Raw genomic sequence first — 22,944 nt, forward strand, 5'->3', positions numbered from 1 at the left:
TGCTACCTGTGATGACCAAAGAGCTGAGGGGATAAGACACGTCTCAGCAAATTCCTGCTTTGGCAAAAGATTCAGAGACAAGAACGTAGCTCACCATGTCTTGACTCTTTGGAAGATCCCCTGGAAGTTTCCTCAGTCACATCCCTAGAAAATTAGAGCAAAGTGACATAAGCATATCAGTGACATACATCTGACCCAACATAGGCAATGTGTGCAAACTTATCAATAGAGACCAAAGACCCTGGCAGAACTTCTTTTTAAGAAGTAGAACATGTAGGGGGAAAAGTCACTCCATGGGGTTTATGGTAAGGTAATGGTGCCCTTCCTTAACACCTTCTCCTGACGTGCTCCCAATCATATCATTCTTTAAGAGTTTTAATAGTTAAGCTGTTTGTAAACATGGGCTGTTGTGGCTAGATTTAAAAGATGAGATTACCCATACATTTGTTTGGGTCACTAAGTAGAATGTTGAATGGGTTATTTTCTGCTTAAATTCACACCTTGCCACAGCAGCAAAGCCAAGTGGAAAGGAAGAAGCTGAAGAGTTCTCCCCTTTATTCTTGAGCTAATCTCTGTATCACACATATCCTCCGCCAAGTGTTCCAGATGATCTCAGAGGCATCTCTGCATTTAGATCCACACCACTTTCATGAGATATCTTGACATCAAAGTAGTGGAACTCAAAACTGCCAGGGAAGTTAGTCCAAGTATAATTTCTCCTATACAGAAGTCATGTCTATTGACAGAAACCTGGATCTAGACAAGGGAGAAACCTCAAGATGGCAGCCATGACATGCATGAAGCAGAGAAAATAGTTCTTTTTTTTGTAGAAAAGCAATTTATTATATTATAAGCACTTACACAGTCATGGAGAGTAACAGGACTGCTGGTGAAACAGGTCACCCAAAATAGAGATGGTACCAAACTAGTGGTCAAGGACTAACTCCTAAAAAAAAAAAGCAACTCTTATCCAGGATTAATTTAATTTTAAAAACAAATACAAGGTATCAATTCACTCCTCTCAACTGCACAGTCTACCTGTGGTATAACAGGTAAAATCATACATCTTTACAACTTGGCGGTCCCAAGTTTTTTAAAAACCCATTTCACAGAGAGGAAAGAAATATTAAAACAGCTCAAGAAATACACTAACAAGCAAAAATATATGGGGAAAGAGGAACACATAGTTTTGACTTAACTGAAAAAACTGAGAGGGGACTGGCCTACATAGGAAAATGTGCATTCTGGAAAGTCAGGTGTGAAGATTTTATTTTATTTTATTTTATTTTATTTTATTTTATTTTATTTTATTTTATTTTATTTTATTTTATTTATTTTATTTTGTTTTGTTTTATTTACTTTTTTAATAAATTAATTTTTATTGGTGTTCAATTTACCAACATACAGAAAAACACCCAGTGCTCATCCCTCAGTGTCCCCCTCAGTGCCCGTCACCCATTCCCCCCCACCCTCCGACCTCCTCCCCTTCCACCACCCCTAGTTCGTTTCCCAGAGTTAGGAGTCTTTATGTTCTGTCTCCCTTCCTGATATTTCCCACACATTTCTTCTCCCTTCCCTTATATTCCCTTTCACTATTATTTATATTCCCCAAATGAATGAGAACATACACTGTTTATCCTTTTCAGATTGACTTACTTCACTCAGCATTATACCCTGCAGTTCCATCCACGTTGAAGCAAATGGTGGGTATTTGTCATTTCTAATGGCTGAGTAATATTCCATTGTATACATAAACCACATCTTCTTTATCCATTCATCTTTCGATGGACACCGAGGCTCCTTCCACAGTTTGGCTATTGTGGACATTGCTGCTAGAAACATCGGGGTGCAGGTGTCCCGGCGTTTCATTGAATCTGAGTCTTTGGGGTAAATCCCAAACAGTGCAACTGCTGGGTCGTAGGGCAGGTCTATTTTTAACTCTTTGAGAAACCTCCACACAGTTTTCCAGAGTGGCTGCACCAGTTCACATTGCCACCAACAGTGCAAGAGGGTTCCCTAATCTCCGCATCCTCTCCAACATTTGTTGTTTCCTGCCTTGTTAATTTTCCCCATTCTCACTGGAGTGAGGTGGAATCTCATTGTGGTTTTGATTTGTATTTCCCTGATGGCAAGGGATGCAGAGCATTTTCTCATGTGCATGTTGGCAATGTCCATGTCTTCCTCTGTGAGATCTCTCTTCATGTCTTTGGCCCATTTCATGATTGGATTGTTTGTTTATTTGCTGTTGAGTGTAATAAGTTCTTTATAGATTTTGGAAACTAGCCCTTTATCTGATATGTCATTTGCAAATATCTTCTCCCATTCTGTAGGTTGTCTTTTAGTTTTGTTGACTGTATCCATTGCTGTGCAAAAGCTTCTTATCTTGATGAAGTCCCAATAGTTCATTTTTGCTTTTGTTTCTTTTGCCTTTGTGGATGTATCTTGCAAGAAATTACTGTGGCCCAGTTCAAAAAGGGTGTTGCCTGTGTTCTCCTCTAGGATTTTGATGGAATATTGTCTCACATTTAGATCTTTCATCCATTTTGAGTTTATCTTTGTGTATGGTGAAAGAGAGTGGTCCAGTTTCATTCTTCTGCATGTGGATGTCCAATTTTCCCACCACCATTTATTGAAGAGACTGTCTTTCTTCCAATGGATAGTCTTTCCTCCTTTATCGAATATTAGTTGACCATAAAGTTCAGGGTCCACTTTTGGGTTCTCTATTCTGTTCCATTGATCTATGTGTCTGTTTTTATGCCAGTACCACACTATCTTGATGACCACAGCTTTGTAGTACAACCTGAAATCTGGTATTGTGATGCCCCCAGATATGGTTTTCTTTTTTAAAATTCCCCTGGCTATTCGGGGTCTTTTCTGATTCCACACAAATCTTAAAATAATTTGTTGTAACTCTCTGAAGAAAGTCCATGGTATTTCGATAGGGATTGCATTAAACGTGTAAATTGCCCTGGGTAACATTGACATTTTCACAATATTAATTCTGCCAATCCATGAGCATGGAATATTTTTCCATCTCTTTGTGTCTTCCTCAATTTCTTTCAGGAGTGTTCTGTAGTTTTTAGGGTATAGATCCTTTACCTCTTTGGTGAGGTTTATTCCTAGGTATCTTATGCTTTGGGTGCAAATGGGAAATTGTAAATGGGATTGACTCCTTAATTTCTCTTTCTTCAGTCTCATTGTTAGTGTATAGAAATGCCATTGATTTCTGGGCATTGATTTTGTATCCTGCCACGCTACCAAATTGCTGTATGAGTTCTAGCAATCTTGGGGTGGAGGCTTTTGGGTTTTCTATGTAGAGTATCATGTCATCGGCGAAGAGGGAGAGTTTGACTTCTTCTTTGCCAATTTGAATGCCTTTAATGTCTTTTTGTTGTCTGATTGCTGAGGCGAGGACTTCCAGTACTATGTTGAATAGCAGTGGTGAGAGTGGACATCCCTGTCTTGTTCCTGATCTTAGGGGAAAGGCTCCCAGTGCTTCCCCACTGAGAATGATATTTGCTGTGGGCTTTTCGTAGATGACTTTCAAGATGTTGAGGAAAGTTCCCTCTATCCCAACACTCTGAAGTGTTTTGATCAGGAATGGATGTTGTATTTTGTCAAATGCTTTCTCTGCATCTAATGGGAGGATCATATGGTTCTTGGTTTTTTTCTTGCTGATATGATGAATCACATTGATGGTTTTACGAGTTTTGAACCAGCCTTGTGTCCCGGGGATAAATCCTACTTGGTCATGGTGAATAATTTTCTTAATGTGTTGTTGGATCCTATTGGCTAGTATCTTGTTGAGAATTTTTGCATCCATGTTCATCAGGGATATTGGTCTGTAATTCTCCTTTTTGGTGGGGTCTTTGTCTGGTTTCAGAAATAAGGTGATGCTGGCCTCATAGAACGAATTTGGAAGTAATCCATCTCTTTCTATCTTTCTAAACAGCTTTAGTAGAATGGGTATGATTTCTTCTTTAAACGTTTGATAGAATTCCCCTGGGAAGCCATCTGGCCCTGGACTCTTGTGTCTTGGGAGGTTAATGATGACTGCTTCAATTTCCTCCCTGGTTATTGGCCTGTTCAGGTTTTCTATTGCTTCCTGCTCCAGTTTTGGTAGTTTATGACTTTCCAGGAATGCGTCCATTTCTTATAGATTTCCTAATTTATTAGCGTATAGCTGTTCATAATATGTTTTTAAGATCGTTTGTATTTCCTTGGTGTTGGTAGTGATCTCTCCTTTCTCATTCATGATTTTATTGAGTCTTCTATCTCTTCTTTTTGATAAGGTTGGCTAATGGTTTATCTATCTTATTAATTCTTTCAAAGAACAAACTCCTGGTTCTGTTGATCTGTTCCACAGTTCTTTTGGTCTCGATTTCATTTAGTTCTGCTCGAATTTTAATTAACTCTCTTCTGCTGCTGGGGGTGGGGTCCATTTGCTGCTTTTTCTCTAGCTCCTTTATGTGTAAGGTGAGCTTTTGAATTTGAGTTCTTTCCAGTTTTTGAATGGATGCTTGTATTGCGATGTATTTCCCCCTCAGGACTGCTTTTGCTGAATCCCAAAGATTTTGAACAGTTGTATCTTCATTCTCATTAGTTTCCATGAATCTTTTCAATTCTTCCTTAATTTCCTGGTTGACCCTTTCATCTTTTAGCTGGATGGTCCTTAACCTCCACGTGTTTGTGGTCCTTCCAAACTTCTTGTTGGGATTAAGTTCTAATTTCAAGGCATTATGGTCTGAGAATATACAGGGGACTATCCCGATCTTTTGGTATAGGTTCAGACCCGATTTGTGACCCAGTATGTGGTCTATTCTGGAGAAAGTTCCATGTGCACTTGAGAAGAATGTGTATTCAGTTGAGTTTGGATGTAAAGTTCTGTAGATATCTGTGAAATCCATCTGGTCCAGTGTATCATTTAAAGCTCTCGTTTCTTTGGAGATGTTGTGCTTAGAAGACCTATCAAGGGCAGAAAGAGCTTGATTGAAGTCACCAAGTATAAGTGTATTATTATCAAAATATTTCTTCAGTTTGGTTATTAACTGGTTTAAATATTTGGCAGCTCCCACATTCGGGGCATATATACTGAGGATTGTTAAGTCCTCTTGTTGGATAGATCCTTTGAGTATGAGATAGTGTCCTTCTTCATCTCTCACTATAGTCTTCGGGGTAAATTTTAATTTATCTGATATGAGGATGGCTACCCCTGCTTTCTTTTGAGGACCATTTGAATGGTAAATGGTTCTCCAACCTTTTATTTTCAGGTTGTATGTGTCCTTCTGTCTATAATGAGGTCTTGTAGACAGCAAATAGATGGGTCCTGCTTTTTTATCCAGTCTTAAACCCTGTGCCTTTTGATGGGGTCATTAAGCCCGTTCACGTTCAGAGTTACTATTGACAGATATGAGTTTAGTGTCACCATGATATCTATTCAGTCCGTGTTTTTGTGGATTGTTCCACTTAACTTCTTCTTAAAGGGAAATTTTAAGAGTCCCCCTTAAAATTTCTTGCAGAGCTGGTTTGGAGGTCACATATTCTTTCAGTTCCTGCCTGTGTTGGAAGCTCTTTATCTCTCCTTCCATTTTGAATGAGAGCCTTGCTGGATAAAGTATTCTTGGCTGCATGTTCTTCTCATTTAGGACCCTGAATATATCCTGCCAGCCCTTTCTGGCCTGCCAGGTCTCTGTGGAGAGGTCTGCTGTTACCCTAATATTCCTCCCCATAAAAGTGAGGGACTTTTTTTCTCTTGCTGCTTTAAGGATCTTCTCTTTATCTTTGGAATTTGCAAGCTTCACAATTAAATGTTGAGGTGTTGAACGGTTTTTATTGATTTTAGGGTGGGATCTCTCTATTTCCTGGATCTGAATGCCTGTTTCCCTTCCCAGATTCGGAAAGTTTTCAGCTAGGATTTGTTCAAATACATATTCTGGCCCTCTGGCCCTTTCAGCGCCCTCAGGAACCCCAATTAAACGTAGGTTTTTCTTCCTCAGTCTGTCGTTTATTTCCCTTAATCTGTCTTCATGGTCTCTTAATTGTCTGTCTCTTTTTTCCTCAGTTTCCCTCTTTGCCATCAACTTGTCTTCTATGTCACTCACTCGTTCTTCCACCTCGTTAAGCCTCATCGTTAGGACTTCTAGGTTGGATTGCATCTCATTTAATTGATTTTTAATTTCTGCCTGATTGGATCTAAATTCTGCAGTCATGAAGTCTCTTGAGTCCTTTATGGTTTTTTCTAGAGCCACCAGTAGCTGTATAATAGTGCTTCTAAATTGGCTTTCTGACATTGAATTGTAATCCAGATTTTGTAACTCTGTGGGGGAGAGGACTGTTTCTGAATCTTTTTTTTTTTTTTTTTTTGAGGTGAGGTTTTCCTTCTAGTTATTTGCTCAGTGCAGAGTGGCCAAAAACAAGTTGTATTGGGAAAAGGAAGAAAAGAGAGGGAAGGAAAGAAAAGAAAAAAAGAAAAAAGAGGAAGAAGAAAAAAAGGGAAAAAAGAGAAGAAAATGAGAAAGAAAAATGAAGAAAGGTGAAAAAAAGAGGGGGGAATTCAATCAGAAATCAAAAGAAGCAATCAGAAATCAAAAAGAAAGAAAGATAAAAAAATAACACAAAACAAAATAAAAAAAACAAAAAACACGTGGGAGTATCTTCTGATTCTGTATACTTTGAAAAGAAATCAAAAGAAGCAATCAGAAATACTTTGAAAAATCAAAAGAAGCAATCAGAAATCAAAAAGAAAGAAAAAAACACAAAACAAAACAAAAAAAAACACGTGGGAGTATCTTCTGATATCTTTGAATCAGAAATCAAAAAGATAGAAAGAAAAAACAAAACAAAACAAAACAAAAAACACGTGGGAGTATCTTCTGATTCTGTATACTTTGAGTCCCTTGACTTCCCCTGGAACTGGTCCGTCCAGCTGGTCTTCTGGGGGAGGGGCCTGTTGTGCTGATTTTCAGGTGTTAGCACTTGTGGGAGCTGCTCTCCCCCCTGCCTGGTGCAGGGCTCAGTGGGGGTTGTTTACCCCGTGAGGCCCCAGAAGGAACAGCCACAGTGGCGGGGCGGCAGCTCTGGGAACCTGGATTCAGCCCCCACAGTAACTCCAGGGCTCTCTGTCTGCTGGGCTTGGAGGTTCCCGGCGGGGCCGCTGATCTGCTCAGCTCGGGGCAGGAGCGTCCTTGCTGTCCTGGGCCCTCTCGGCCTCTGCCTGCCCCGGGGGGAGGCCGGATCCTGGGCTGTGTCCCAGCGCCCTGTGCCCTGTGCTCCGGGGCTTGCGCTGTTGGATTCGCGCTCCCAGGTGCGCAGCCGCCTCCGCAGAGCCGCCGCCTGAGTCCCTCCGAGCTGCTCCAGGAGCCACGCAGCCCCCTCCGCGGAGCCACCGCCCGAGCCCCTCTGAGCTGCTCCGGGTCCCACCGTGCCCGCTGCAGCCCTTTAGGGAGCTTGGCGCACTCTCCTGCACGCGCCTCAGGTGCCTGTTAGTGTCCCAGGGAGCCCGAGGGCAGCCCCGCTCTCCTGGGTCCTGCTCTAACTCCCTGCGAGCCCCTTTCCGCCCAGGAAGGTTGGTGCAGCTCCTGCTTCTCCGGGACGGGGCTCTCCTGTCCTGGGGACACTCGCCCCGGCCTTAGCCCAGCTCCTCGCGGGGTCCCTCTCCCTTGGAGGCCTTTTGTTTCTTTATTTCTTTTTTCCCGTCTTCCTACCTTTATAGAAGCGCGAACTCTTCTCACTGTAGCATTCCAGCTGGTCTCTCTTTAAATCTCAGGCCGAATTCATAGATTTTCAGGATGATTTGAAGGTTATCTAGGTAATTTGTTGGGGACAGGTGATTTGGGGACCCTACTCTTCAGCCATCTTGCCCCTCCTCTTAATTTATTTTTTTAATTGGAGTTCAATTTTCCAACATATAGCATATCACCCAGAACTTATTACACTCAACACCAAAGAAACAAACAATCCAATCATGAAATGGCAAAAGACATGAAGAGAAATCTCACAGAGGAAGACATGGACATGGCCAACATGCACATGAGAAAATGCTCTGCATCACTTGCCATCAGGGAAATACAAATCAAAACCACAATGAGATACCACCTCACTCCAGTGAGAATGGGGAAAATTAACAAGGCAGGAAACCACAAATGTTGGAGAGGATGCGGAGATAAGGGAACCCTCTTGCACTGTTGGTGGGAATGTGAACTGGTGCAGCCACTCTGGAAAACTGTGTGGAGGTTCCTCAAAGAGTTAAAAATAGACCTGCCCTACGACCCAGCAGTTGCACTGTTGGGGATTTACCCCAAAGACTCAGATGCAATGAAACGCCGGGACACCTGCACCCCGATGTTTCTAGCAGCAATGTCCACAATAGCCAAACTGTGGAAGGAGCCTCGGTGTCCATCGAAAGATGAATGGATAAAGAAGATGTGGTTTATGTATACAATGGAATATTACTCAGCCATTAGCAATGACAAATACTCACCATTTGCTTCAACGTGGATGGAACTGGAGGGTATTATGCTGAGTGAAATAAGTCAATCGGAGAAGGACAAACAGTGTATGTTCTCATTCATTTGGGGAATATAAATAATAGTGAAAGGGAATATAAAGGAAGGGAAAAGAAATGTTGGGAAATATCAGGAAGGGAGACAGAACATAAAGACTCCTAACTCAGGGAAACGAACTAGGGGTGGTGGAAGGGGAGGAGGGCGGGTGTTGGAGGGGAATGGGTGACGGGCACTGAGGTGGACACTTGACGGGATGAGCACTGGGTGTTTTTCTGTATGTTGGTAAATTGAACACCAATAAAAATTAATTAAAAAAATAAATTCCAGTTAATTAGCATACAGTGTAATATTAATTTCAAGTGTACAATATAGTGATTCAACACTTCCATATAACACCCGGTACTCATCACAAGTGCATTGCTTAATCCTCATCACCTATATAACCCATCTTCCCAGCCACCTATCCTCTGGTAACCATCAGTTTTTTTCTCTATGCTTAAGAATCTGTTTCTTGGTTTGCCTCTCACTCTTTTTTTCCTTTTGCCCATTTCTTCTGTTTTCTTAAATTCCACATGGAGTGAAATAATATGACATTTGTTTTTCTCTGACTGACTTATTTTTCTTATCATCTATACCCTGTAGCTCAATCTATGTCATTGCAAATGGCAAGATTTCTATATTTTCATGGCTAAATAATATTCAAATGTATATGTATACCACATCATCTTTATACATCCATCTATCAATGGACACTTGCGCTGCTTCCATAATTTGGTTATTGTAAATAAAGCTGCTATAAACATAGGGGTACAGGTATCCCTACAAATTAGTGTTTTTGTATTCTTTGGGTAAATACCCAGTAGTGTTATTGCTGAATAGTAGGGTAGTTCTATTTTTAACTCTTTGAGAAATCTCCAGTACGGTCATAACACTGGCTAACACAGTTTGCATTCCCACCAACAGTAGGCAAGTGTTCCTTTTTCTCCACATTCTCACCAACCTTGCTGTTTCTTTTTTTTTTTTATTTTAGCCATTCTGACAGGTGTGAAGTGATACCTAAATGCAGTTTTGATTTGCATTTCCCTAATAATGAGTGATGCTAAGCATCTTTCCATGCATCTTTTAGCCATTTGGATGTCTTCTTTAGAGAAATATCTGTTCATGTGTTCTGCCCATTATTTAAGTGGATTATTTTGTTTTGGGGGGTTGAGTATTGTAAGTTATTTACATATTTTGAACACTCACCCTTTATTGTATGTGTCATTTGGATATATCTTCTCCCATTCAGTAGGTGGCCTTTTAGTTTTGTTGTTTCATTCACTCTGCAGAAGCTTTGTATTTTGATGAAGTCCCCAAAGTTTATTGTTGCTTTTATTTCCCTTGCCTCAGGAGACATATCTAGAAAAATATTGCTATGACCAATGTCAGGAACATTTCTGCCTGTGCTCTCATATAGAATATTTATGGCTTCAGGTTTCACATTTAGGTTTTTAATCCATTTTGAGTTACTTATGTGTATTATAAAAGAAAATGGTCCAGTTTAATTCCTTTTTTATTTTATTGAAGTTTGATTTGACAACATATAGTATAACACCCAGTGTTCATCCCATCAAGTGCCCTCCTCAGTGCCTGTCCTTTGTATGTAGCTATCAAGATTTCTCAACACCACCTCTTGAAAGACTGTCTTTTTCCCATTGTATATTATTTCTCTTTTGCCAAAGATTAATTGACCATATAATTGTGGGTTTATTTCTGGGTTGTATATTCTGTTCTTTAAAAAAAGATTTTATTTATTGATTCCTGAGAGACACAGAGAGAAGCAGAAACATAGACAGAGGAAGAAGCAGGCTCCTCACAGGGAGCCCAGTGTGGGACTTGATCCTCAGACCAGGATCACGCCCTGAGCCAAAGGCAGAAACTCAACCACTGAGCCACCCAGGCGTCCTTGTATATTCTGTTCCATTGATGTATGTGTCTATTTTTATGCTGGCACCATATGCTTTGATTGTTATAGTTTTGTAATTTAATTTCAAGCCTAGAATTGTGATACCTTCAGCTGTTTTTCTTTTTCAAACTTTCTTTGGCATTATGGAGTCTTGTTTGGTTTCAAATAAATTTTAGGATTGTTTATTATAGTTCTGTGGAAAATGCTGGAGGTATTTGATAAGGATTGCATTAATGTGCAGATTGCTTTGGGTAGCATAGACAATTTTTCTTTTTTTAAGATTTATTTATTTATTCATAAGAGACACAGGGATAGGCAGAGGGAGAAGCAGACTTCCCACAGGGCAACTGATGCGGGACTCGATCCCGCATCCTGGGATCATGCCCTGACATTTTAACAATATTTGTTCTTCTATGGGCATGGAATATCTTTCCATTTCCTTGTGTCATCTTCAATTTCTTTCTCTAATGTTTTATAGTTTTCAGAATCCAGGCCTTTCACCTCTTTGGTTAGGTTTGTTCATAGATATCTTATTATATTTGGTGCAATAAATGGGATTGTTTTCTTAATTTCTCTTTCTGCCACTTCATTTTAGTACAGAAGAGTACAACAGATTTTTCTACATTGATTTGGTATTTTACAAATTTACTGAATTCATTTTCAGTTCTAGTAGTTTTTTTGGTAGAGTATTTGGGATTTTCTTTCTTTCTTTTTTTTTTTTAAAAAAAAGATCTTATTTATTTATTCATGAGAGATAGAGAGGCAGAGACACAGGCAGAGGGAGAAGCAGGCTTCATGTAGGGAGCCTGATGTGGAACTCGATCCTGGGACTTCAGGATCACGCCCTGGGCTGAAGGCAGGCGCTAAACCAATGAGCCACCCAGGGATCCCCCTGGGATTTTCTATAGATAGTATTATGTAATCTGCAAGTAGTGAAAGTTTTACTACTACCTCACGATTTGGATGCCTTTTACTTTCTTTTTGTTGTCTGACTCCTGTAGCTAGAACTTCCAGTAGTATATTGAATAAAAGTGGTAAGAGTGGACACCCTTGTCTTGTTCCTGACCTTAGCTGGAAAACTCTCAGTATTTTCCCATTGAATATGATGTTCATTGTGGGTTTTTCATACATGGCCTTTTTTATGTTTAGGTAAGTTCCCTATTGCTGAGGGCTTTTGTCATGAATGGGGGTTGTACTTTTATCAAATGCTTTTTCTGAATGTATTGAAATGATCATATGTTTTTTATCCTTTCTCTTACCGATATGATGTATCGCATTGATTGATTTGTGAATATTGAGCCATGCTTGCAGCCCAGGAATAAACCTTACTTGACGATGGCAAATGATTTTTTTAAATGTATTATTGGACTCAGATTGCTAGTATTTTATTGAGGACTTTTGCATCCAAGCATCAGACATATTGGCCTGTATTTCTCTTTTGTGGTGTCTTTACCTGGTTTTGGTATCAGCATAATACTGGCCTCATAAAATGAATTTGGAAGTTTTCCTTTCTCCTTCATTTTTCAGAACAGTTTGGCATAAATAGGTATTAACTCTTCCTTAAATATTTGGTAAAATTTGTCTATGAAGCAATCTGATCCTGAGCTTTGGTTTGTTGGGAGTTTTTTGATTACTGATTCAATTTCATTGCTGGTAATTTGTATGTTCAAATTTCTATTTCTTTTTGTTTCAGTTGTGGTAATAATTTTCTGGGAATTTATCCATTTCTTCTAGTTCGTCAAATTGTTGGCATGTAATTTTTTCATAATGTTTTCTTACAATCCTTTGTATTTCTGTGTTTGTTGTTATCCTCTTTCAGTTATTATTTTATTTTATTTTTTCAGTTATTATTTTATTTGGGTATATCTCTCTCTGTGTGTATTAAATATTGTAATATTTTTATTTCAATTCTGGGTAGTTAACATATATGGTAAAATTGGTTTCAGGTATAGAATTTAGTGATTTATCACTTATGTATAACATCCAGTGCTCATTACAAGTGACCTCCTTAATACCCATCACCCATCTAGCCTTTCTTCTGCCTACCTCCCTCCACCAACCCTCAGTTTGTCCTCCATAGTTAAGGGTGTCTTATTGTTTGCTTCCCTATTTTTCCCTTTCCTTTTGTTCATTTGTTTTTTCTTCTAAATTTCACATAAGATTGAAATTATATGGTATTTGTCTTTCTCTGAGTCTTATTTTCCTTAGCTTAATACGTTCTAGCTCCAACCACTTTGTTGCAAATGGCAAGATTTTATTCTTTTTTATGGTGTAATAATATTCCATTGTATAGATACACTAGTTCTTTATCTTTTCATCAGTCAATGGTATTTGGGCTCTTTTCATAATTTGGCTATTGTTGATAGTGCTGCTATAAACATCAGAGTGCATGTACACCTTCAAATAAGAATTATTTTGGGTTTGGATAAATACCTAGTAGTGCAATTATTGGGTAGTTCTATTTTTAATTTTTTGAGGCAGCCCCATATTGTTTTCCACAGTGGCTGCACTAGTTTCCATTCCCTCCAAAAGTGTGAGAGGGTTCCCCTTTCTCTACATCCTCACCAAAAACCTTATAATGGTTTCGATTTTTATTTCCCTGATGATAAGTGATATTGAGCATCTTTTCAGCCTGTTAGCCATCTGTATGTCTTCTTTGGCAAAATGTCTATTCATGTCTTCTGCCCCTTTAACTGGATTATTTACCTTTGGGGTGTTGAATTTTATAAGTTCTTTATAGATTTTGGGTATTAACCCTTTAACAGATATGTCATTTGCAAATATCTTCTCCCATTCTATAGGCTGCCTTTTACTTTTGTTCACTGTTTCCTTTGCTGTGCAAAAGCTATTTATCTTGATGAAGTCCCAATAGTTCATTTTTGTTTTAGTTTCCCTTGCCTCCCAAGATGAGTCAAACAAGAAGTTACTATGGCCAATGTCAGAGAGGTTGCTGCCTGTGTTCTCCTCTAGAATTTTGATGGTTTCCTGTCTCACATTTAGGTCTTTCATCCATTTTGAATTTATTTTTTCTGTGTGCTGTAAGAAAGAGGTACCGTTTCATTCTTTTGTATGCAGCTGTCTAGTTTTCCTAACACCATTTATTGAAGAGACTTTTTTTCCATTGGATATTCTTTCCTGCTTTGTGGAAGATTAGTTGACCAGACAGTTTCAGGTCCATTTCTGGGTTTTCTATTCTCTTTCATTGATCTATGTGCCTGTTTTTATGCTAGTACCATACTGTCTTGATTACTACAGCTTTGTAATACGGCTTGAAATCCAGAATTGTGTTGTCTCCAGCATTGCTTTTCTTTTTCATGAAAAGGCTATTTGGGGTGTTTTGTGGTTCTTTAAAAAAACAGGCTTTTATTTTTTTAAGATTTTATTTACTTATTTATGAGAGAGAGGGGGGGGAGGGAGGGAGAGAGGCAGAGACACAGGCAGAGGGAGAAGCAGGCACCATGCAGGGAACCTGACATGGGACTCAACCCTGGGTCTCCAGGATCAGGCCCTGTACTGAAGGGCGGTGCTAAACCTCTGATCCACCCGGGCTGCCCTGTTTCGTGGTTCTGTACACATTTTAGGATAGTTTGTTTTAGCTCTGTGAAAAATGCTGGCGGCATTTCAATAAAGATTACATTAAATATGTAGATTACTTTGGGTAGTATAGACATTTTAACAATATTTGTTCTTCTAATCCATGAGCATGGAACATTTTTCCATTTCTTTGTGTCTTCCTCAACTTCTTTTTTTTTTTTTTTCCTCAACTTCTTTCATGAGTGTTCTATAGTTTTCTGAGTACAGATCCTTTGCCCCTTTGGTTAGGTTTATTCCTAGGTATCTTATGGTTTTTGGTGCAATTGTAAATGGGATCAACTCCACAATATTGTTCGTGTAGAGAAATGCAACTGATTTCTGTACATTGATTTCATATCCTGCCACTTTGCTGAATTCCTGTATGAGTTCTAGCAATTTTGAGGTGGGGTCTTTTGTGTTTTCCACATAGAGTATCATGTCATTTGCAGAGTGAGAGTTTGACTTCTTCTTTGCTGATTTGAGTGCTTGTTACTTATTTGTTTTGTCTGATTGCCAAGGGACTAGTACTATGTTAAATAAAAATGAGTGGATATCCCTGTCTTGTTCCTGACTGTAGAGGAAAAGCTCTCAGTTTTTCTCCATCGAGGTTATTTGCTGTGGGTCTTTCATATACGGTCTTTATGATGTTGAGGTTTGTTCCCTCTATCCCTACTTCATTGAGGGTTTTTACCAAGAATGGATACTTTACTCTGTTGAATGCTTTTTCTGCATCTATTGAGAGGATCATATCATTTTATCCTTTTTAAAATTAATGTATGTATACTGTTAATTGATTTGCAGATATTGAACAGCCCTGCAATCCAGGAATAAATCCTACTTAATTGTGGAGAATAATTTGTTTAATGTGCTGTTGGATCCAATTTGCTAGTATCTTTTTGAGAAGTTTTGCATTCATGTTCATTAAGAATATTGGCCTATAATTCTCCATTTTAGTGGGGTCTTTGTCTTGTTTTGAAATCAAGGTAATACTGACCTCATGGAATGAGTTTGGAAATTTTCCTCCATTTCTATTTTTTAAAAGTTTTTATTTATCCATTCATTTTTCGATGGACACAGAGGCTCCTTCCACCACTTGCTTCAACATGGATAGAACTGGAGGATATTATGCTGAGTAAAGTAAGTCAATCAGAGAAGGACAAACACTATATGGTTTCATTCATTTAGGGTATATAAAAAATAGTGAAAGGGGTTAAAGGGGAAAGGAGAGAAAATGAGTGGGAAATATCAGAGAGGGTGACAGAACATGAGAGACAAAATTATGGGAAATGAACAAGGGGTAGTGGAAGGGGAGGTGGGCAGGGAAATGGGGTGACTGGGTGACAGGCAGTGAGGGGGGGAACTTTGGATGAGCACTGGGTGTTATACTACATGTTGGCAAATCAAACTCCAATAAAATATATAAAAAAGATTTTATTTATTTATTCATAAGAGACACAAAGAGAGAGGCAGAGACATAGACAGAGGGAGTAGCAGGCTCCCAGCAGGGAGTCCAATGCGGATATTGATCCAAGAACTCCAGGATCACGCTCTGAGCCAAAGGCAGACACGCTCAACCATTGAGCCACCCAGGCATCCCTCCTCCATTTCTATTTTTTAAAATAGTTTGAGAAGTATAGCCATTAACTCTACTTTATATGTCTAGTAGAATTCGCCTGTGAAGCTATTTGACCCTGGACTTTTGTTTATTGGGAGAGTTTTGATTACTGATTCGATTTCTTTGCTGGTTATGAGTCTGTTCAAATTTTCTATTTCTTCCTCTTTCAGTTTTGGTAGCTTATATGTTTCTAGGAATTTAGCCATTTCTTCCAGATTGTGCAGTTTGTTGGCATATACATTTTTCATAATATTGTCTTATAATTGTTTGTATTTCTGTGGTCTTGGTTGTGATCTCTCCTCTTTCATTCATGATTTTACTTATTTGGGTCCTTTTCTTTTGATAAGTCTGTGACCCAGTATGTGATCTACTCTGGAAGTATATTTCAATACTTGTCTACCTCAAGAAGCAAGAAAAGTCTCAAATACACCTGAAACTTACACTTAAAATGAGCTAGAAAAGGAATAGCAAATAAAACCTAAAACCAGCAAAAGAAGGGAAATAATAAAGATTAGAGCAAAATTAAACAACATAGAAACTAAACTAAAAAAAAAAAAACACTAGAACAGATCAATGAAACTAAGCTGGTTCTATGAAGGAATTAATAAAATTCTATTCCTTTTTCAGTTTTAGTAGTTTGTATGTTTCTAGGAAATATATATGTTAAGTCATCTGATCCAGTGTATAATTCAAAGGCATTATTTCCTTGTTGATTTTTTGCTTGGATGATCTGTCCACTGTTGTAAGTGGGGTGTTCAGGGAACGGATGAGTCAGCTGAGGGTGCGGCTGGAGGAAGTAGGGGCTGAGAGAGCACCTGAATACACAGAGCCTCTGGGGGAGCTGCAGCAGAGCCTCAAGATCTGCATTCAGGTGACAGGGATCTACAAGGGCTTCTGTCTGGACGTGATCCGGAATAAGTATGAATGTGAGCTGCAGGGAGCCAAACAGCACCTGGAGAGCAAGAAGCTGCTGTTCCACCACGCGCTGCAGGGGGAGCTGCAAGAACAGATCCAGAGGCTGGAAGAGGACCGGCAGAGCCTGGACATCAGCTCTGAGTGGTGGGATGACAAACTGCACGTCAGAAGCAGCGCAAAGACCTGGGACTCCCTGCCACCCAGCAAGAGGAAGAAGGCACCTCTCATTTCTGGTCCTTACATCGTGTATATGCTGCAAGAGATCGACATCCTGGAGGACTGGACAGCCATCAAAAAGGCTACGGCATCTGTGTCCCCTCAGAAGAGAAAAGCAGATGGACCATGACCCTGCTCTTCAGAGCCAAGGGCCCCCTTGGAGCAGCTGGCAGCAAACCCAGGATTTGCATTTTCCTGCTATAGGAAGGCAGATTGACAAGCCCCTCGGGGTCTGCCTGGCCAGCTTCCCAGTGCTGCTGCATGGCCTTCCCCTCCAGCTATCACTGGTCTGGACTCCTCTGCCCTCCTTGGGGCCTGCACAGCTGTGGCCCAGAGCTGCCTTAACCAGACAAGACTGTCTTCCCTGTCCCCAGTGAGCCCACCCCCCCCACCCCACAGAGATCAGCCTTCTCCTCACCCTCCCAAAGATGTGGCTCCTCTTAAGCCAAAGCAACATCCTTCCTGCTGACCTCAGACTAGTCACCGAGCCAGTGAGCATCCTGAGAACTCTGAGGCAGAAATTATGTTTTGAGGGGCCTGTCTCTCCTGGCCATTGTTGGAGGTGAGAAGGCAGGCTCCCCAGGTCTTCTCAAGGAGGTTCTTGATGTCTGACAGATTTCAGGGAGTGGAATTAAAACCTTTCCTGGGACCCTGCAAAAAAAAATAAAAAACAATTCCATGATCCACAGATCATGACCTGAGTCAAAATTAAGAGTCAGATGCTCAACCAACTGAGCTACTCCAGTGCCCTGACATTTTGACTTTTGACTCCTAATGGCCCTACAAATGCTAGGAGCTAGTCTGACTGGTAAACCCAACTTCCCAACCCACTCCCGCACTGGGAAAGTAACCAGCACATACCTCCTTTTGCCCAGATTCAGGTGGTTCCTCCCCTTTGACTATTCAGCTGAGGATGAGAGTTCAGGCTCTCTAGGGGCATGATGTTCCCAGAGAGTATGGGAATGGTAGGGGGTTGGGACTGAATGCTATGCAGGGTAGAGGATGCGATATCCAGATAGCAGAATTCTTCTGTTTTCAGGGATATTTATGGCTTCCCTCGCCTACCCCTAGTTGAGAGCTGGGCCTGGGCTGCTGTCCAGACTTGAGACATCAGAGAATTGTGCCCTCGTGTAAGATTGATTGTTCTGAGCTGCTGCTGCCTTCTTTCCCTCCAAATACCCATTCCCTTCCTGACCTGTTGAAATATTTGTTGGCATTAGCCTAAGGCTCTGTCTGGAGCTGACAGAGAAGTCAGTATGTGGGTTAGAGCTCCTGGGACAGTGGTGACCATAGTCACCTACTATTATTATATTATTATCAATGATTTTATTTGTATATTATTAATCGATGTATATATATTTGGCTACTCCCAAGTTAGAGGCATGAAGATTACAATTGTTAGATCTTCTTATTGGATAGACCCCTTCATTATGACATTGTGCCCTTCTTCGTCTCGTATTACAGTCTTTGGTTTAAAATTTAGTTTCGAAGATGGCGGAAGAGTAGGGTCCCCAAATCACCTATCCCCACCAACTTACCTAGATAACTTTCAAATCATCCTGAAAAACCTACGAATTCAGTCTGAGATTTAAAGAGAGAACAGCTGGAACGCTATAGTGAGAAGAGTTTGAGCTTCATCAAGGTAGGAAGACGAAAAAATATAATAAAGAAATAAAAAAGCATCCAAGGGGGAGGCCCCCCCCCCCGCAAGGAGCCAGGCTAAGGCCTCGCAGCGAGTGCCCCCAGGACATTAAAGCCCAGGCCCAGAGAAGCAGGAGCTTTACCAATCTTCCCAGATGGAAAGGTGCTCGCAGGGAGCTCGAGCAGGATCCCAGGAGGGGCAGGGATGCCCTCAGGATCCCAGGGGCACTAACAGAGGAGGTGCGCCCCAGGGAGAGCATGCCACACACCGCGGGCCAAGCTCCTTAAAGGGCTGCAGTGCACTCCCAGCAGGGCCCCGGCAGAAGCTCAGACGGCGGCTCCGCCCAGAGGGGGCTGTGTGGTCCTGGGAGCGCGATTCCAGTGGCGCAGGCCCCGGAGCCCAGGGCACTAGGGGACACAGCCCAAGATCCCGCACTCCCCTTGGGACAGGCAGAGGCCGGAAGGACACAGGGCAGCAAGGACGCTCCTGCTGCCTGGAGGCTCCGAGCTGCACAGATCGGTACCCCCCGCCTCAAGAGCATCCAGGCCCCTGCAGACTGAGAGCTGTGGTAGTTACTGCGGGAGCTGACTCTAGGGCTGAAGAGCTGGCTGCCACCACTGTTGTTCCTCCTGGTGTCACCTTGTACCTGGGACTGAGCAGAGGCCTCACAGGATAAACAACTCCCACTGAGCCATGTACCTAGCAGGGGGCTGAGCAGCTCCCCCAGGTGCACACACCTGAGAATCAGCACAGCAGGCCCCTTCCCCAGAAGACCAGCTAGAAGGACAGGGGAAAAGCAAGTTATTGACCAAGCAGCCCTGCAAAGTTCCAGGGGAAGTCGAGGGATTTACAGTATATAGAATCAGAGGTTACTCCCACTTGTTTTTTGTTTTCTGTTGTTTCCCCCACCCTCATTTTTTCTTCTTCTTTCTTTTTTTTTCTCTCTTTTTCTCCTTTTTCCAGTACAACTTGTTTTTGGCCACTCTGCACTGAGCAAAATGACTAGAAGGAAAACCTCACCTCAAAAGAAAGAATCAGGAACAGTCCTCTCTCCCACAGAGTTACAAAATCTGGATTACAATTGTCAGAAAGCCAATTCAGAAACACAATTATAAAGCTACTGCTGGCTCTAGAAAAAAGCATAAAGGATTCAAGAGACTTCATGACTGCAGAATTTAGATTTAATCAGGCAGAAATTAAAAATCAATTGAATGAGATGCAATCCAAACTGGAGGTCCTAACAACCAGGGTTAACGAGGTAGAAGAACAAGTGAGTGACATAGAAGACAAGTTGATGGCAAGGAGGGAAACTGAGGGAAAAAGAGAAAAACAAATGATCATGAGGATAGGTAAAGGGAAATAAATGACAGCCTCAGAAGGAAAAATCTACGTTTAATTGGGGTTCCTGAGGGTGCCGAAAGGGACAGAGGTCCAGAATATGTATTTGAACAAATCATAGCTGGGAACTTCCCTAACTTCGGAAGGGAAACAGGCATTCAGATCCATAAGATGGAGAGATTTCCACCCTAAAATCAATAAAAACCACTTAACGCCTCTACATTTAATAGTGAGACTTGCAAATTCCAAAGATAAAGAGAAGATCCTCAAATCAGCAAAAGACAAGAAATCTCTAATTTTTATGGAGAGAAGCATTGGGGTAATAGCAGACCTCTCCACAGAGACCTGGCAGGCCAGAAAGGGCTGGCAGGATATATTCAGGGTCCTAAATGAGAAGAACCTGCAGCCAAGAACACTTTATCCATCAAGGCTCTCATTCAGAATAGAAGCAGAGATAAAGAGCTTCCATCGAAAGAAGTCTTCCAAGAGTGTCCATCGAAAGATGAATGGATAAAGAAGGTGTGGTCTATGTATACAATGGAATATTACTCAGCCATTAGAAACGACAAATACCCACCATTTGCTTCCATGTGGATGGAACTGGAGGGTATTATGCTGAGTGAAATAAGTCAATCGGAGAAGGACAAACATCATATGGTCTCATTCATTTGGGGAATATAAAAAATAGTGAAAGGGAATAAAGGGGAAAGGAGAGAAAATGAGTCGGAAATATCAGAGAGGGTGACAGAACATGAGAGACTCCTAATTTTGGAAAACGAACAAGGGGTGGTGGAAAGGGAGGTAGGCGGGGGGTTGGGGTGACTGGTTGACGGGCACTGAGGGGGGCACTTGATGGGATGAGCCCTGGGTGTTATGCTATATGTTGGCAAATTGAACTCCAATAAAAAGAAATTTTAAAAAATAAAATAAAATTTAGTTTCTCTGATAGAAGTATGGATACTCTGGCATTCTTTTGATGCCCATTAGTGTGATAGATGGTTCTTCGTCCCCTCACTTGTAATCTGGACGTTTCTGTAAGTCTAAAATTAGTCTTCTTGTAAGCAGCATATTGATTGGTTTTTTTTTTATCCATTCTAATACTCTAGGTCTTTTGATTGGAACACTTATTCCATTTACATAAGGGGAATTATTGATAGATAAAAATTTAGTGCCATTGTATTACATAAAGTCGCTGATTCTAGAGATTTTCTCTGTTGGTTTCTATTCTTTGTTGCTTTTGTTCTCTATTTCCCACTCAAAGAGTCCCCTTTAATATTTCTTGTAGGGTTGGTTTAGTGGTCACAAATTCCTTTATTTTTTGTATGTTTGGGAAGCTCTTTATTTCTCCTTGTCTTCTGAATGACAGCTTTGCTGGATAAAATATTCTTAGCTGTATACTTTACTCCTTCAGCATGTTGAATATCTCATGTCACTGTTTTCTGGCCTGTCAGGTTACTGTGGAGAAGTCTGTTGTGAAAGTGATTTGTCTTTCTTTGTATACTTTTTCCAGAGCCACCAGTAGCTTTATAATTGTGCTTCTGAATTGGCTTTCTGACATCGAATTGTAATCCATAATCTGTAACTCTGTGACAGAGTACTGTTTCTGATTCTTTCTTTTGTGGTGAGTTCTTCCTTCTAGTCATTTTGCTTAGTGCAGAGTGGCTGTATGAGTGAGCTGAGTCAAGAATATCAACCATGACCTAAGTAAATTTAACCCTATATGATTCTGACAAGGTCAGAGACCAGAAAATAAAAACAAAGATCAGAACGAAATAAACCAAAAGGACCACTAAAGTGAAACCACAAATTTTAAAACAAAGTACTAAAAAATAAAAGGCCAAGAATCCCAAAGAAGAAGAAGTAAAAGAAAAAAGAATAAAAAAAGAGAAAAAAGCAAAAGTAAAGAGGAAAAAAGAAAAAAGAGAAGGAAAAAAAGGGGGAGGACTGGGAGATGGTGGTGGTGAAGCAGTTGTAGTGGAGGGAGAATGTAATCTACCCGAGGAGTCCTAGAGGGTGATCCTCTTGGTTCTGAGTGTATTAAGTTCTGCATGTTAGAAAATTCTCAGTCCCAAATTTATATAAACCAGCAGTACTTGTAGAAAGCCCCAACATTGACTACCAAAACATAAATGAGATCAAAGAGGGGGGCAGAATGGGAATGAAGAGAGAATATAATCTCACAGAATGAACCAGCACCGTATACCACTTGGTTCTGGGTGCATGCTGGTCATGTTTTAGAAGGTATTAACTTCCAACATGGTATAACAAAACAAGGCAGAGAAAACAAAAAGCACAAAACAAAACAAAACAAAACAAAACAAAACAAACATATCTCGTATATCTCCCAAAATTAAATTGAGTATGTTGAAGGGAATCTAGAAGCGGAAAATATATCTAAGACATGTAATTGTAGAAATATGACTGGGTGACAGGCACTGAGGGGGGCACTTTATGGGATGAGCACTGGCTGTTATGCTATATGTTGGCAAATTGAACTGCAATAAAAAAAATTAAAAATAATAAAAAAAGAAATATAAAAGTCAAAAAGGAAGAAACTTAAAAATGAAGAGCTGGTAAAATATTGTAGTTAAGGTGGGAAAAGAGAAAAATATATTGGAAATTTTTAGTCTGATATAAAAACAAGTTGTAATGGAAAAAGGAAAAAAAAATCGAAAAAGAGTGGGAGGGTACCCTCTAGTTCTATATACTATACTCCCTCGATTTTCCCTTGGTCCTGGAGCTTTCCAGCGCTGCTTGGTCAAGAACTTGCTCTTCCCGTGTTCTTCCAGCTGCTCTTCTGGGGGAGGGTCTGTTGTGCTGATTCTCAGGTGTGTGTACGAGAGGGAGATGCCCCGCCCCCTGCCTGGTGCCAGTCTCAGTGGGAGCTGTTTATCCTGTGAGGCCTCTGTTCCCTGGTGGCCCTGCCTCTCTCAGACATAGGGCGAAACAAGGAGGAACAACAACAATGGCGGTGGCCAGAATTCCAGCTCTGGAGTCAGTTCCCCACTAGTAACTAATGCAATCTCCCAGCCCACACTGGCCTGGATGCTCCTGGGGCAGGCGCGGTGCTCTCATCTGCACAGCTTGGGGGTGCCCGGTGGCAGGAGAGTCCTCGCTGCCTGGCCCCTCCCCGCTTTCACCTGTCCTGGGGGAAGTGTAGGATCGTGGGCTGTGCCTGCTTGGGCGCCCTGGGATC

The 22,944-nt window shown here is 40.9% G+C and overlaps 1 protein-coding gene across 1 annotated transcript; it reads left to right on the forward strand.

Annotated features, from left to right (window-relative positions):
* Positions 1-293: 293 nt before the first annotated feature.
* On the forward strand, positions 294-17,084 carry LOC112911548 (breast cancer metastasis-suppressor 1 homolog). Its single transcript, XM_072743510.1, has 3 exons — positions 294-305; positions 6,680-6,744; positions 16,388-17,084. The coding sequence occupies exons 1-3, from the start codon at positions 294-296 to the stop codon at positions 16,896-16,898; spliced, it is 588 nt and encodes a 195-aa protein (XP_072599611.1). The 3' UTR covers positions 16,899-17,084.
* Positions 17,085-22,944: the final 5,860 nt, after the last annotated feature.

Source organism: Vulpes vulpes, chromosome X (genome assembly GCF_048418805.1).
Source record: "Vulpes vulpes isolate BD-2025 chromosome X, VulVul3, whole genome shotgun sequence".
Taxonomy (NCBI): domain Eukaryota; kingdom Metazoa; phylum Chordata; class Mammalia; order Carnivora; family Canidae; genus Vulpes; species Vulpes vulpes.

Excerpts from the sequence above, each read along its gene's own strand:
- LOC112911548 (XM_072743510.1), top strand. Across the intron at positions 6,745-16,387 it reads CAATCAGAAATCAAAAAGAA|GGTGTTCAGGGAACGGATGA; the intron begins AGAAAAAAACAC and ends TGTTGTAAGTGG.